General features: G+C 30.5%; 1 protein-coding gene across 1 annotated transcript; it reads right to left on the bottom strand.

The window, feature by feature from the left end:
- Positions 1-2,333: 2,333 nt before the first annotated feature.
- Positions 2,334-15,808, bottom strand: LOC143059524 (uncharacterized). Its single transcript, XM_076233039.1, has 8 exons — positions 15,709-15,808; positions 12,825-12,952; positions 10,788-10,952; positions 5,776-5,895; positions 5,448-5,586; positions 4,692-4,900; positions 3,424-3,522; positions 2,334-2,910 (listed from the first exon to the last, which is right to left on the bottom strand). The coding sequence occupies exons 2-8, from the start codon at positions 12,936-12,938 to the stop codon at positions 2,740-2,742; spliced, it is 1,017 nt and encodes a 338-aa protein (XP_076089154.1). The 5' UTR covers positions 12,939-12,952; positions 15,709-15,808; the 3' UTR covers positions 2,334-2,739.
- Positions 15,809-17,254: the final 1,446 nt, after the last annotated feature.

The following is a 17,254-nucleotide window of genomic DNA, read 5'->3' as shown; positions in this document are numbered from 1 at the left end:
TAATAATTTTAACTTATTTCACTGCCAAGTAATAGTTTAAAAAGAAATTCTCATTTAATAAAAACTTATGAAAATTATAAAATTGAGAAAGGAAATGGTGAATATGTCAAAGCGACAACCACCCGACCATAGAGCAAACAACAGCCGAAGGCAACCAATGGGTCTTCAATGTAGCGAGAATTCCCGCACCCGTAGGTGTCCGTCAGCTGGCCCCTAAAATATGCATAATAGTACAGTGATAATGGACGTCATACTAAACTCCGAATAACCTATCATGTCTAATGACATTTTGTCATGATAAGGAAGTCTTTATATAGCATTCTGGACATTTGTAGAAAATTACTTCAAATATTGCACATTTCTGATAGATAGGAAAGTCAATTTTGAAAATAAATGATTCCTGGGTTTATGGTCCTAAACTTTACTCAATTCTCAGGGTACAAAATTTATGCTCGAAATTGTAAAATCCAGCACTTTGATTGGAGGAATTCTGAGCCTAGTTACGATACGCATACTCCAATTCTTTAGGACCATAACAAATTGTTGTTTTAGTGTCAAACATTAATAAGACAACATTGAATTAATACTTTACAGTTAAACATATGGGATCTATAAAATACATACATGTATGTAACCTTGATATAAAAAGAAAACAAAAGTAGAAAATAAAATATAAAATTGACAACAGTAAAAAACTTTTGGATAACAGTATATAGGTGTATTAAAACACAAGTGTCATCTTAGCAAATCTCAATTTTCGAAAGGGATCTCAACCTTAGGGAAATATCTTAATACAAGATTTTCCCATGACCCTATTTCATTTTTATTTGGAGAGTTGACACCTTTGAATGAAAAATATTGGTTTACCTAAACAAATCTGATTTTATTCAAATACTGCCAGTATCAAATAATTGATATTTCTTATCTAATACTGTGAAAACTGTTAATATGGAGAATAAAGAAAATAAACATTTCCACTAATAAATTAATCTACTGATACGTCAGAAGTCTAAAACTAAAACTGTTCTATACTCATGATTAATCAGAAGTCCAAAATTAAAGCTTTACTTAACTCATCATCATAAATGTTTATCATTTGATAAGATTTGATTTTCCTACATTTAAATAAAATAAATAACAAAAATTTTGATTGTCTGGCTGTTCCATAAAACATACATGGTACCAAGGGGAGGTAATTGGAAATTTGGGAACCAATAGTAGAGTCATTTTATTGATTGATTGTTGGTGCTTCAACGCCACTTTCAGTATTATTGGCTATATACTGTGAATTGATTTATTTTCGTAGGTACCAATTTTCGTGGATAAAGGAAAACTTGTATGTTTGAGGATAATTAATTGTGTGGTTTTGCTAAGGTCTGCGTACAAGCCTATAGAAAATTTGTCATTTGTTGAACATTTAATTTTGAGGTTCACCTTTACCCACGAAATCTACGAAAATTGGTATCCAACGAATAATAATGAATCCACAGTAACTCCAAACATAGATGAGGTTTAGAAGTGTCCTGCGGGTCAGATGTATGTTCTTATGGTACAGTCTCAATCATTTTAACATATTTCCATGATGATGGTTAAATTCAGGATCTGAATTTTGATTTTGATTAGATTGTCACATTTATTAATATCAATTAATTGTGTTTCCTGATCAACAACCACAATTACAAATGTACAATGGTTTAAAAATGTCATGTTTCAATTTTACAAATGATTTACAAAACAGAATTATAAAATACAAAACAGCAGTACAGTTTAAATTCACCAATAAATGTTCTTACAACCAAAAATTAAAATCTTACAACATCATTTATGGGTATTTCAGGGCTTTTCTGCAGTGTATTAAATAATAATAAGCTTGCAATAAATTTTCTTGATATAGCGTAAAATATAGTTAAAAGCTGTGTGCCCAAAGGTGGAGATTGTCGATATATATAATATCAAATATATGTCAATTATATAAGTATTAAAGGAATCATCGGAATGCAACCGAAATGAGGTTTGTATAAAAGTTAAGAGGTTTATGTTGAACAAAATAAACTACAACCTTTTTTATCAGCTGGTCAGCTTTATATAAAAAGTTACAAAAAACTCTGAAATGTTTTGAATACATTATGACCTTGAAATAGCTATGAAAGTCACAAGAAACACTGAATTGTTTTGAATACATAATGACCTTTAGGAAGCTTTGAAAGTCACATGAAACACTGAAATAGTTTGAAAACATGACCTTGAATTAGCTATGAAAGTCACACACATTGAAAAAGTCCTGCTTATGTTATTCCATGAAATTGTATAAAAAGATATATTTTTTTCATGTGTCAGTAGCACCTTTTTTAACAATGAAAGCACTGTTATTATTAAGTTAACCATTTTTTGGTTCATCAGAAATACTGAATTTATCTCCTACATGGATTAGTAAAAAAGGCAGAGGTAAAAATATCTTGACATTTGTTTCAGATTGAAAATTAAGCCTTGGACCTTGCACCATTGAAAAGTGATTATAAAAAAGTTAGTTTTTTTTTTTTAAGAAAAAATATATTGATATCTGAAATCACATACTACAATGTACTATATCTTTTCGTATTAAACATATTAAAAAAAAATGACATACAAACCACAAATTCAAAATTTATGAATATAATAATTTTCTCTATCAGTAAAGACAGGTAGACCAGCTGTTAAAATATTTGTAACAATCTAAAAAAAAAACATTTTCAGTAAAACTTATCTAGAACCTAAATTTCCCATAATTTTTTGTTGATAGTCAACAGTCAGCCATATATTGTCCATTCCTCGTAGGGTACGTAAATAGTCAAAGCTATTCTTGTGTTCTTGTTTGGTTATTCCTAGATTGTTGTACAGCTTGGTAAGTCCAATACTTCTAGCTCCTTCAACCTAGAAATATATTTAATGTTTTACAGATCAACTATTGAAGAGTGTGCTTGGTGGTTAAAAATTTAAGTTTGCTTATTTGTTAGGTAAACTTTGATTTTTTTTATTCAATTAAGTGTATCGTGAATATAGTGCATGCTTTACCAATCAGATCAAGGTATACATGTCCTATAGACCAGGGGTTAACATAATTATAACATAACTTCACTTTCATTGGTTAATATTTTTTGAATGTTTTCTTTACAATTCCAGCAACATAACCATGATTCGACCCATTGAAATGACTAAAACAATTAGCCCTGATCCTGACCTAAGACTAGAGATCTTGGATTGATCTTTTTTTTATGGAACCTCATTTTAAATATTTTGATATGAGCGTCACTGATGAGTCTTATGCAGACGAAACGCGCGTCTGGCATACTAAATTATAATCCTGGTACCTTTGATAACTATTTAATAAATTTCACTAAAAATATAGAATGAATCCACCAGATTATATATTGTTTATCAACATACCTCAGATGTATAGTTAGCAGCCGCTGTAACATGTAAAAGTCTAGACGTAGATTCTGCTTGCTCACTCAGCTCTAAGGCTTTATTCTTTATTACCCTTACCTGCAAAACATTTATGAAATATATTAGAACTCCAAGGATGACAAAAACTACTCTTCTTATTTCCATTTGTCACTTATTGCACATTATTTAAATATCCTTGGCTTTCTTTTTTGTAGGTTTTAGGGTTCTTGATGAAAGTTAATCAAGAATTGCACTTTGAAGTAGCATATTTATAAATACTTAATCAGGATTTTATATTATGATGGGAAATTCAAAAGTTTGGATGATTCCAATTTGCACCTTCTCCTAAGTGTGATGGAGTTAATGAATTGCATGCAATGGTTAACATAAAGCATGATGGTACCCAGTATGCACCAAAATAAGATGGTTTAATAAGTTACAGTTTGATGGTTAATTTTTCAACACTTTGTTTACGATAATTTAACCTTGCATCATTCTTTATGTGGCTGTTCCAAGTCAGCAGCCTGCAATTGTTATTTGTTGCTGTATACCATATTTGTTTTTCATTTGTAGTTTTGCACATGTGCCATGCTGTTGATATTTAGTATTTGTTTTACATTTGTTGATGTCTTGTCCTTTTATAGCTTGCTGTGTGGTATGGGTTTGCTCATATGGTTACCTATAGGTGCTAACATTTCAGCTCTTTGATCTTTGATGGTTAGTTGTCTCATTGGTAATTAAAACACATCTCCTAAATTTATATATTAATAAAAGTGTGATGATTCAGTGCACATATTATATAAACTTTGTTGATCTATGATTATATGAGCATTATCAAGTTTACAAGCGGGTATTTTAAAGTGTGATGATTCAGTGCACATATTATATAAACTTTGTTGATCTATGATTATATGAGCATTATGAAGTTTACAAGCGGGTATTTTAAAGTGTGATGATTCAGTGCACATATTATATAAACTTTGTTGATCTGTGATTGTATGAGCATTATGAAGTTTACTAGCGGATATTTTAATAAACAAGCAATTATATGAACTCTGCTGTAAATTCAGAAATTATTGTGAGATTTATATTTGTGAATAGTGTGACTGACTGTGTATCACAATAATAAGAACTTGCATTCTGACACCTGATGTGAATATTTGTATGAAGCTTTACCAGACTATATTGCATTTATGTCAATTCTTCTAAAATTGAAATAATAAATGCACGCAATAATTTCTGAATTATAGTTTTTTAAGTTTCCATACCTCAAAGTCAGTTTGCTTCCTAACAATCTGAGCACCCTGTAGTAACTTCTCTCTATCTGTTTCTTCCTGTAGAACAAGCTGACGAAGAAATCTTTCCTCTACAGTATGAGGGATTCTGATGCTACCAAGCTGGAAATACTTCACATCTACGTAGACTCCTTTATCGTCATCATTGCAGATGTCTCTACTCTTACAGTTTAAGGGACACGCTAAAATTTAATAATCATAAAAATAGTCAAACCTATATATCAAGGTCACTCTTGTGACCAGAGAAAACTGATGCCAACAACAGAATCTAACATTACCATGTTACGCATAGGCTCAACAATAAAACTGCAGATAAAAGCCAGAATGTGTATAAATTCTTTACAATTACCTTTCTAAACCAATGTTTTTATTTTCAAAATTGAGAAATTCCATTAAAACTTATTTCTACCAAGGGATGACTACTTTCTTCTTGATTTCCTATACATTGATACAAAACCAGGGGTTTTAAATCCATTAAATAAAACAGTAATACTATCCAATTAGAATAAAAAAATCAAAGAAAATTATAACTTGTTTACATTGTATATCAAGAAATGTAATAGAGTTCTCGAAAAGTGCATGGTGGTCCAAATATTTTTACCAACAAAACTATGTAATGGATTGACACAATTTTGGTATTTTGCAGTAGGAATAATAGTGAGGATCACCAGATTTTCTTGAATGACAACCAGGGGAAAAAAGATTTTGAGAAGTGTGTCAAAACCTTACCAAATTTCCAGGATTTACAATATTCCTGTGGCGCACAACAAATTCCTCCAAGTCTTTCTCTTATAGCCTTGTAGATAACCTCTTCTATTTCTTTTCTCTTCTTGACAACCTCTCTGGTATTGTACACAGGTATGGCACCCTGTAAAACATAGACATCTATGAAATTCTTTACCACAAGTAAGTTTGTAAAGTTATAGCAATACTTTTACCTCTATTTCATACATTTAGAATAATATTCATGCAGTGATTTTGCCAGCGCTTGTTATTTTCACAAAATTTTGAAATGACAAAAAACAAGCCAAATAACATATAGAATGAATTAACAAACCTTTAATGCATCTATAGCTTTGGATCTCATTACATCTTCATAATCCATGTTGAATTTATTGTGGAGATCTGCCAATTCATAGGAACGTAAGAAATACTGAAATGATACTGAAACCTTGACCTGAAATGTACAATGGCAAATATTAACAAGCTACAATATATCAGCATGAACACAACATTGTAATTTCAGAAATTATTTAATGCATTGTTGAACAATTGGCAAACTTTTGAGGTTAAACATTTTGATTTTTGAAAATATGGTTTGAGGTTAAACATTTTGATTTTTGAAAATATGGTATAGAAATGATGAAATCTAAATTGACATAATGATTGACAAAGAAGTAAGCTTTAATCTTTCCCTGTTGCTTTTTTGGCAATAATTAAAACGTCTTAAAAATTTCAGAATAACAGTAAACAAAATAAAAAGTAGAGATGATTTCCTGCTGACAATCAAATAAATAACATTTTCATGCAGACAATACATGCAATACATATTCATGATATTATTTATTTCAAAAATTATTGTGAGTTTTTTTTATTAATGTCAATAATCAATGATAATGGGACTAGTTGAGCATCCAATTTTTATAACTTACATTCTGATATATGATACATGTAAGACGTTTATATCTATATCAAAGTTTTCTGAAATTTGCTGTGGCTATTCTCAAATTTTTGTTGGTAATGTCAAAATCACAATATTATAAGCAATAATTTCTGAATTGACAGTAAATCAATTTTTATCGGTGAAGGAAGACGGATTACCAGAAGGGACAACCAATCTTTGTTAGGAAAACTTGCAATCCTAGTCTATTAAGGTGGTACCCAACACTTGGACTTATTAATTTGGCTCGTTTAATTTTCACAAAATTTTCATAAACTGTTTACTTTGACCCTTTGACAATAATATAATTTAAAAAATTTGAATCAACCACTTTATTCGAAAAATTACACTGGTTACATAGCAGTTTGACAAACACTAATTTTATCATTGAGAAGCTTCATATTTCCTTAACAATACAATGTGATTAAAACGTTTAGCTGACGTTTACAGAGTTATCTCCCTGTAGTGTTAGATAGGTGTCGAACCAACTGTCATTTGAGCTTAATAATGCTTAAATAGACCAGGTGCTCCGCAGGGTGCAGCTTTATACGACCGCAGAGGTCGAACCCTGAACAGTTGGGGCAAGTATGGACAAAACATTCAAGCGTGATACAGCTCTGAATTTGGATTGTGATCAAATTTTTGACATTACATGGTTTTTTTTATACAAAACAAATGTTAAGATTTTACAAATCAATTAAAGATTTCTTCTTCAAACTTATTTAAATCTAAAATTAAATAGTTGACACAGCATAGATTTCTGACACAGAATGAATGTGGTCTAATGAACTCAAAATTTTTGTTTCTCTTAGAGCAATTCACTATGCTGTTGAATATTAATCCTCTCAAAAAAATGTTTGAAGAAATTTTCTTTTTTATTTATGAAATTTCAAATGAGAAAAATTGAACCCAATTTTTTTAATCACATCCCCCTTTCCCTTATTCCAAAACTAATCTCAATTAAAATTTCTAATGGAGTTTGCAACAATAACTACTCATTTAAATACATCATAAAATATTAAGATGTAAAAAAACTGCTTGTTATCACTGAATGGTAAAGATTATTTTAATTTATCAGTTGGGTAGTAAAAAGTGAATATACATTGTATATTGTATATAACAAAGATTTAAGTTGATTCTGGACAAAGAAAGATAACTCCAATTAAAAAAAAATCTTGCTATTGCACAATATTTTGCAATTAGATATTTCTTGCTTACTATTCTGGACAAAGAAAGATAACTCTAATTAAATTTTTTTTTAATATTTCACAATATTGTGCAATTAGATATTTCTTGCCATTGCGCAATACTGTGCAATTGAAAAGACTTGCTATTGCACAATACTTAATATAATAATTTTAGATCCTGATTTGGACCAACTTGAAAACTGGGCCCATAATAAAAAATCTAAGTACATTTTTGAATTCAGCATATCAAAGAACTTCAAGATTTCAATTTTTGTTAAAATCAGACTAAGTTTAATTTTGGACCCTTTGGACTTTAGTGTAGACCAATTTGAAAACAGGACCAAAAATAAAGAATCTACATACACAGTTAGATTTGGTATATCAAAGAACCCCATTTATTCAATTTTTGATGAAATCAAACAAAGTTTAATTTTGGACCCCGATTTGGACCAACTTGATAACTGGGCCAATAATCAAGAATCTAAGTAAATTTTTAGATTCAGCATATCAAAGAACCTAACTGATTCATTTTTTGTCAAAATCAAACTAAGTTTAATTTTGGACCCTTTGGACCTTAATGTAGACCAATTTGAAAATGGGACCAAAAGTTAAGAATCTACATACACAGTCATGACAGTTAGATTCAGCATATCAAAGAACCCCAATTATTCAATTTTGATGAAATCAAACAAAAGTTTAATTTTGGACCCTTTGGGCCCCTTATTATGTTGGGACCAAAACTCCCAAAATCAAACCCAACCTTTCTTTTATGGTCATAAACCTTGTGTTTAAATTTCATAGATTTCTATTTACTTATACTAACGTTATGGTGCGAAAACCAAGAAAAATGCTTATTTGGGTCCCTTTTTGGCCCCTAATTCCTAAACTGTTGGGACCTAAACTCCCAAAATCAATACCAACCTTCCTTTTGTAGTCATTAACATTGTGTTTAAATTTCATTGATTTCTATTTACTTAAACTAATGTTATTGTGCGAAAACCAAGAATAATGCTTATTTGGGCCCTTTTTTGGCCCCTAATTCCTAAACTGTTGAGACCAAAACTCCCAAAATCAATCCCAACCGTTCTTTTGTGGTCATAAACCTTGTGTCAAAATTTCATAGATTTCTATTAACTTAAACTAAAGTTATAGTGCGAAAACCAAGAAAATGCTTATTTGGGCCCTTTTTGGCCCCTAATTCCTAAAATGTTGGGACCAAAACTCCCAAAATCAATACCAACCTTCCTTTTGTGGTCATAAACCTTGTGTTAAAATTTCATAGATTTCCATTCACTTTTACTAAAGTTAGAGTGCGAAAACTAAAAGTATTCGGACGCCGGACGACGACGACGACGACGACGACGACGCCGACGCCAACGTGATAGCAATATACAACGAAAATTTTTTCAAAATTTGCGGTCGTATAAAAAAGCTTCATCAGCAACATTTTATATTGGCAAATTTCCAATGAAGTTATTTACATAAAGTTATTGGCAAATAAAAATAGAAAATGACATCATAGTCATGTCTGGCAAATTTCCAACATATATTATCAACTACTATTCTATACAAAGAAAGATAACTCCAATTGAAAATTAATTGCTATTGCACAATATTGTGCAATTAGATATTTCTTGCTATTGTGCAATACTGTGCAATTGAAAATTTCTTGCTATTGCACAATACTTGATATGGAATCCTGATTTGGACCAACTTGAAAACTGGGCCCATAATCAAAAATCAAAGTACATGTTTAGATAAAGCATATCAAATAAGCCCAAGAATTTAATTTTGGACCCTTTGGACCTTAATGTAGACCAATTTGAAAACTGGACCAAAAATTAAGAATCTACATACACAGTTAGATTTGGCATATCAAAGAACCCATTTATTCAATTTTTGATGAAATCAAACAAAGTTTAATTTTGGACCCCCATTTGGACCAACTTGAAAACTAGGCCAATAATTAAAAATCTAAGTACATTTTTAAATTCAGCATATCAAAGAACCCCAAAGATTCAATTTTTGTTAAAATCAAACTAAGTTTAATTTTGGACCCTTTGGACCTTAATGTAGACCAATTTGAAAATGGGACCAAAAATTAAGAATATACATACATAGTTAGATTCGGCATATCAAAGAACCCCAATTATTCAATTTTTGATGAAATCACACAAAGTTCAATTTTGGACCCTTTGGGCCCCTTATTCCTAAACTGTTGGGACCAAAACTCCCAGAATCAAACCCAACCTTCCTTTTATGGTCATAAACCTTGTGTTTAAATTTCATAGATTTCTATTTACTTATACTAAAGTTATGGTGCAAAAACCAAAAATAATGCTTATTTGGGCCCCTTTTTGGCCTCTAATTCATAAACTGTTGTGACCTCAACTCCAAAAATCAATCCCAACCTTCCTTTTGTGGTCATAAACCTTGTGTTTAAATTTCATTAATTTCTATTTACTTATACTAAAGTTATTGTGCGAAAACCAAGAATAATGCTTATTTGGGCCCTTTTTTGGCCCCTAATTCCTAAACTGTTGGAACCAAAACTCCCAAAATCAATCCCAACCGTCCTTTTGTGGTCATAAACCTTGTGTCAAAATTTCATAGATTTCTATTCACTTAAACTAAAGTTATAGTGCGAAAACCAAGAAAATGCTTATTTCGGCCCTTTTTGGCCCCTAATTCCTAAAATATTGGGACCAAAACTCCCAAAATCAATCCCAACCTTCCTTTTGTGGTCATAAACCTTGTGTTAAAATTTCATTGATTTCTATTCACTGTTACTAAAGTTAGAGTGCGAAAACTAAAAGTATTCGGACGACGACGACGACGACGACGACGCCAACCTGATAGCAATATACGACCAAAAAATTAAAATTTTTGTGGTCGTATAAAAAATGAAGATGTGGAATGAGTGCCGATGAGACATTAACTCTCTATCCAAGTCACAATATTTAAAAAATAAACCATTATAGATTGAAGTACTGCCTTCAACACAGAACCTTGGCTCACACCAAACAGCAAGCTATAAAAGACCCCAAATGTGACTATCATAAAACAAGTCAAACAAACTGTCTAATAAATAAAAATTCTAGAAAAAAATGAGAAACTAAAAAATATCTATTTTACAGTAAATTAAACAAACCTCTAGTTTATCAGAAGTAAAGGCTTTAATATTATACAAGTTAACATCATGGCTATCTGAATTAAACAAACCTCTAGTTTATCAGAAGTAAAGGCTTTAATATTATACAAGTTAACATCATGGCTATCTGCTGGAAAAACTTTAAACTCAAAGTCAGGTCCTATCAAGTGCAGTCCACTCTCATACGTTTTGTCTAATTTTACCGTCCCTGTACTTTTCTGTCTCTTAAATCCCATCTGTGAAAATAAAGAATATTGCAAGGTACATTGATAGTTTCTCACTACTTTCTTCTTACAGTGAAATGTTTATTAACATTTGTGGGATTTCTCCTAAAAATAAGTGAAAAAAGTTCTCAAAATATAAAATTTGATATATATTTATCAACTTTACATATATATACATGACAAAAATAACAAGACAATTGTAACCATAATATCTAAAGAATTTAACAGTCACACAGAAATCAGTAACCACCAACTTCTGAAATACCCAAAAACCAAATCAAAGGGTAAACATTACTTTCATGTTGCAATTCTGTAATTCTCTTACTATATATTGCAGTTTGAGTTGGAGTTATCTTCCTTTGTTCATGATTGCACATTTGTGATTAAACCTATTTTTACAACAGACTTTTCAAATAACTTTAAAAAATGTATGGATATTTAAACCTTGTCTGGACAATATTTCTTTAGATTTGGGAAAAATTTCATTCTGGTAAGTTCATACTCGAATTTCAATGTTTGAGCTTAATATTCATTTCTTTACATTTGATTTTTTTTTTTTTCTGTTTTAGAGTCAAACTTTTTCTAAATTTATAATTTACAAAAAAAGTAGAAGGAATTGTACACCAGCTACATATTTTATGATTTGGGGTTTATAAAAAGATGGGGTACATATGGATAGCAATATTTAGAAAGATGGTTAATCTAAGGGATATTTTATAGTAACGGTTATCAATCTTCGGAATTGTTCGTGCCTCACTATGAAATGGAATTAAGTATTATCACAGGTTTTATTTAAGGTTCTGAACTGATTTTAAATGCAACTGAAAAATATGTTTCAAAGATTGCTCTGGTTGGACTGAGAATTAAACCAGAATAGATTGAATGGAATGTTTTTTTAACTGGTCTGACTTTGGTCCCTGGTACATGGAATTCTGAGGTTCATGTTCTAGTCTAACAAAGTCGGTGGGAATAGTTGGTGAATCTATTTATTTTATTCAATTAGATAGCACTAAGGCCAAACAGTTGAAACACTTCCTTGAATTGGTTGAATTTTTTATTGGTATTTTTCTCTGCAAATTCATCCCAAAAGAGGGGGTTTGAAAATGTATTGAAATTCTATAGTCTAGAAATTAAGGATAAAATTTCATATGGAGATACCGCGATATTTCTTTATTTATTGTCTTGAGTCTTTTAACATGTTAAAACATGATTAAATATGAAACTGTTTTATGAATCTTGATTATTTGTTATGAGCAAATACACTGCTCTGCAAATTGTCATCTTTGGTCATTTCTAGTTTTCTTACACCTGTCATTTATTGAATTTATTGCTTCTTTGTATTTCCAGTATACTGTCTGAATAAATGATTATTAAAGACATCTGCAAAGAACAGACAATTAAAAAGTTTATTAGAGAAAAGAAGTTTGGAGAAATTGTAGAAAAGAAGATAGTATGACTTTTTTACTTGTATAAGTAAAAAAAATTGAATGTCTAAGGGACATAACTATGCCATTAAAATAATTTACCTATACAAGTAACTAAAATACACTTGTATAAGTATCTTTATAATTTGGGCAATAAAGGAAAGGTGTACTGACATAGAAGTGGTCTCTAAACACATGTCATTAACTCCAAATGGAGCTTTCGGTAGTAGAAGCCATAGTAAATATGTGTATCAGTGAGAAAAATGATTAACAGCGCCTGGTGATGTTAATTATGTGTATTGGTATATATACTATATTTTTATATCTTTATAATTTACTTATATATAAGTAAGTTAATATTACTTCTTAAACATTTTAAGTAAATAAAAATAACTTGTACAAGTAGTACCCCTGACTGACTTTGCAATACAACCAGATTTAAGTAACAATCACCATTTACCTCATAATAATTTAATCCATGGAAACTCATAGGTAGTAAAATAACTAGTAAGCCGATACCAACGACAGCTGCACCAGCTACCACTTTAAACAGACAGGCAGAATCGTCAGACATTTTGTTTCACTGCTCTGAAATTAGAAGAATATGGGGAGTTTTTTTTATCACAAGTTCATCTTGATTGATTATAACTAAGGAAAAATTATAGGAGACAGACAGAAGGACCAGTAGCAGATCTAGGGGGAGGGTTTAGACCCCCTTTTTTGGACAATCAATGCATTTAAATTGGGACATATGATTAGAACCCCCTTTTTCCTGGGTTGGGAACCCCCTTTTTTGAAAATGGCTGGATCGGCCCTTGAGGAAATGTTTAAGAATGTTAAGAAAGAGTGTTTGTTTTTGCAGGAATTTAGGATTGGGTCTTTATTGTCAGAATCCAGGATTGAATGTTTTATTTTTTCAGGAATTCGGGATGATGCACCCTATTCCACCACCTCTTATAGCAACCTGCTCAATATGGCAATGATAGAAAAAAATCAGTTAACTAATGGTTGATGGATAACCTTAATGTCTTTATTCTAGTTAAACTGATTTCAGTGAAATCTTCCTCAGTGACGGATCCAGGGAAGAGGGATTCCAGGGGTTGGAACCTCCCACCCTTTCAGTCAATCTGTCAATCTATGCATTTGTATGGGGACAAATGATTGGAACCCCCCCCCCCCCTTTTTTTTGTCCTGCGGTTGGGAAACCTCTTTCAAAAATGGCTAGATCTGCCCCTGTTCCTCTTGTTCCTTCAGAATTTTCTGTTTAACTAGGTCACAAGTTAATAAAGACAAAACTTTTCAAATGCATTTGGGTAATTTACATTTTGGCAATTTCTGAAGACTAGAGTATGTAACTGGAGAGTAGATATTGCGTTACTAAATTGCTCGTCTCCATTGGGACTCGAACCTGGAACCTCTGTATAACAAGGCAGTACATTAACCCACTGATGTAATTTTTTCTAAATTATTAACTGGACCCTTAAGTATAATCAGATGATTTATTTTCCATAAATCTATTGTTTTAACATGTTTAACATTTGTTTAATAGTAAATTAACTTTCTTGTCGCTAATTTTTATCTTCTTGTCACTAATATATGTTTCTTCTTGTTGCTTTTTGACTCTTCTTGGCCTATGTGTAGAATCCTATTTAAGCTTTTATATACCATTTGTACACAGTCTTTATATAAATAATAACAAACCCAATCTTAAATTAAAGAAATACTTTTTTGTTATAGGCAATAATATGACATATTTTGTATGATAATTAAAGAAAAATGTAAGAAATCTAATTATTGATATAATTTTGAATGTTTCACCTAATAAATACAATTGATTTGAATATGAGTTTAAGAAACAATTTTTTTATCCTCCACTTAGGCATTTAAGGCACTATAATTTTAATGCATATAATTTTCTAATATTAAAAAAAAACACTACCAAAAAGGGGTTACACTAATGACTGGACCGAATGACAGGACCAAATGAAAAATGATAATAACTTTTTCATTTCTCAAAGGATTGATCTCAAATTTGAAATATAATAAGATTTCATGATTAGACATGTTAGATGAATAGATTTAAGAAAGAAAAATAAAAAAATTTGTAAGAAACTTTAGAAAACGTGACATGACCAACTATGATAATGACAGGACAAATATCGAGAATGACAGGACCAAATAAAAATGCTAATAACTTTTTTATTTTTCAAAGGAATTATCTCAGATTTGAAATATAAAATGATATGTCATATTTTGAAACCAAAATGTTATAAAAAATATAGATTTAATTTCAAAAACTTTCAAAAACGTGACATGACCATCAATGACTGACATGACCAACCTCGACAATGACTGGAACAAATGAAATTGCTAATTACTCTTTTATTTCTCAAAATATTTTTTCTGAAATTTGAAGTATAATAAGATTTCATCATTTGATAAATAGATTTAAGAAAAAAATAAAAAAAAAATATGTAAGAAACTTTAGAAAACGTGACATGACCAACTCTGATAATGACAGGACCAACTTCGACAATGACAGGACCAAATAAAAATGCTAATAACTTTTTTATTTTTCAAAAGAATTATCTCAGATTTGAAACATTTAATGATATGTCACATTTTGAAACATTTATGTTATAAAAAATATAGATTTATTTTCAAAAACTTTCAAAAATGTGACATGACCAACCTCGACAATGACTGGAACAAATGAAATTGCTAATTACTCTTTTATTTCTCAAAATATTTCTCTGAAATTTAAAATATGTGAAGATTATACCATTTTATATATAAATATAAGAAAAAGGTATAAAAAGCTTGCTGAAATGTGACCTGGTTAACATTGTCAATGACATCTAACAATCCTCGACAATTAATGACAGGACCAAATAAAAATGCTAATTATGCATAAAATTTGTCAGAATATTCCTCTCAAATTTGAAATAATGACAATTAAGACCATTTCGCACATCATATAACAAAAATATAGAAAAAACGTATTGAAAGCTTGCGGTTGTGTGACCTGTCCAACAGGCTAAGTAACATTTATTTACTTTAAGTGAAACCTATAAAAATGTATTATATGTGTATCCTCAGTTTGAAGTATTTTTCATTATTATAGAAGGACCAAATCGACTTGTGACCAGAATTTTTATTATAAACGACATAAACCACTTTCCTAAACCGGTAAGTAAATCAGGGTCAGAGCTAATTATAAACTTAACAGATTCCAAAATCTGAGTTTCTGAGACCTCACCCTCATTTTCCGTCTGTGTCATGCAAAACAAGTGCTTCGATATTTCTTAAATATTTGGTTAATGTTATAGGATTAATGCTCTTACCGATTATCCTACGCCAAAAAGATAATTCAAGCTGGAAAGTGTTTAGCTTGCATTTGGCAATACTTGGCAGTGACCGGAAGACAGTTACCTACCCTTTTACGGCATGGCATACGTTAAAATAAAGACATGCTACTAATAGTACTAACGTCAGGGTTTCAAAGAAAATAGCATTACATTTCCATCTGAAAAACAGCCAACGTTCAGTTTAAAAGTTTTACTCGGGGATGGTATAATATTTATTTCTTCATCATTCCGATGATTATTGATGCTATGTGCATCGAAAATATTTACGAAATTAGGGAAATTCAACAAAAACATTTAGTTTTTGGATCTTACTGAAAGCTGAGACTACTATAAGTCTCAGCTGAAAGTGACTAGTCTGACTACCCAAAACCGTAAATTGAGGGATACCCCATTAAATGGCTAAAATACAAAATGTGACCATGGAAACTTTCAACGACCAGACGGAAATTAAAAAATAGACGTAATTCTATCATTTAAAACAATTTGCAGCCATGTGTTAACCAGGAACATATATGGGTCAGAATTTACTGTCATGGAATTTGTGTTACATCTGACAATTTCTTAAAATGTATAGTCAATTAAGATTCAGAATGAATAAAACATAAAATGGAAGAAAACTTGCATGATGATGATATAAATAGTCCCAATAGAATTCCACTTTTTCTGATGCAAGTGTTTTTTATACTAAATTTCATTGTGATTTTTGGTGGACATTTTGTTGAATTTATCGTGTCCATAAAAATCATGTGGTTAAAAATACGTCTCAGTTGATTGTATCTTTCAAATACTCTTTGCTATATGAATATTAATATCAATAAGAGGTGTTAGATAACTATTTAATGGTGCTTAATAGGGTATACATGTCATATTAAAACGAGAAAATAGGTTATATTTGCAGAAATTGAAGATGTAACATTTTGTGTCATAAATGTTACATCCAAAAAATGTTACATAAAACAGCTTTGAGATGTTCCCTGTCAAAAACATGCAGATTTACCCGGAGATAAACTGTTCCAATATTCGGGTATAATGTGCATGGACAGTTTTTCCTAGAAGTACTTCAAATACGCAAGTGTTGGACATCCATGAAAATAGTGTCAATTTGTTACATCTTATATACAACACTAATAAATTAAATAAAAGAGAACCAATTAACATAATAGCAATATTCAATTGATGTTTTGAAAAATTTATGACATAATGTCATACTAATGTACAACCATATCCAACACATGCAGTCTTTTCAACTTTCAATGGAAGAAAACAAGGTTGCAAAATTGAAGGAAGTGCAAACCAGACATTAGTTACATCATGTACATGAAATATTTCAGTTATATTTACCACATAAATATACATGTAATGAAGGATTACTGTGATTAATTTTGTTATTTCTAAATCTGATATCATCAAGATTGTTAACCTGACAAATTTGGTACGGCTAAGTTTGATGTAAATAGATTTATGATAGATGAAGAATGGTACAACCATTTCGCTGCAATAAGTCCGTGTAGAATATGGTTTC

The sequence above is a fragment of the Mytilus galloprovincialis genome, chromosome 14 (assembly GCF_965363235.1).
Source record: "Mytilus galloprovincialis chromosome 14, xbMytGall1.hap1.1, whole genome shotgun sequence".
Taxonomy (NCBI): Eukaryota; Metazoa; Mollusca; class Bivalvia; order Mytilida; family Mytilidae; genus Mytilus; species Mytilus galloprovincialis.
The sequence above is the reverse complement of the archived record's forward strand: the minus strand, read 5'-3'. Positions and strand labels throughout refer to the sequence as shown.

What these genes read in the sequence shown, in the direction of transcription:
- LOC143059524 (XM_076233039.1), bottom strand. Translation starts at nt 12,938, where the DNA reads ATGTCTGACGATTCTGCCTGTCTGTTTAAAGTGGTAGCTGGTGCAGCT. An exon ending in ATGGATTAAATTATTATGAG is followed by an intron (nt 10,953 to 12,824) that starts GTAAATGGTGAT and finishes TTATTTTCACAG; the next exon opens with ATGGGATTTAAGAGACAGAA. An exon ending in TTGTAAATCCTGGAAATTTG is followed by an intron (nt 4,901 to 5,447) that starts GTAAGGTTTTGA and finishes ATTAAATTTTAG; the next exon opens with CGTGTCCCTTAAACTGTAAG.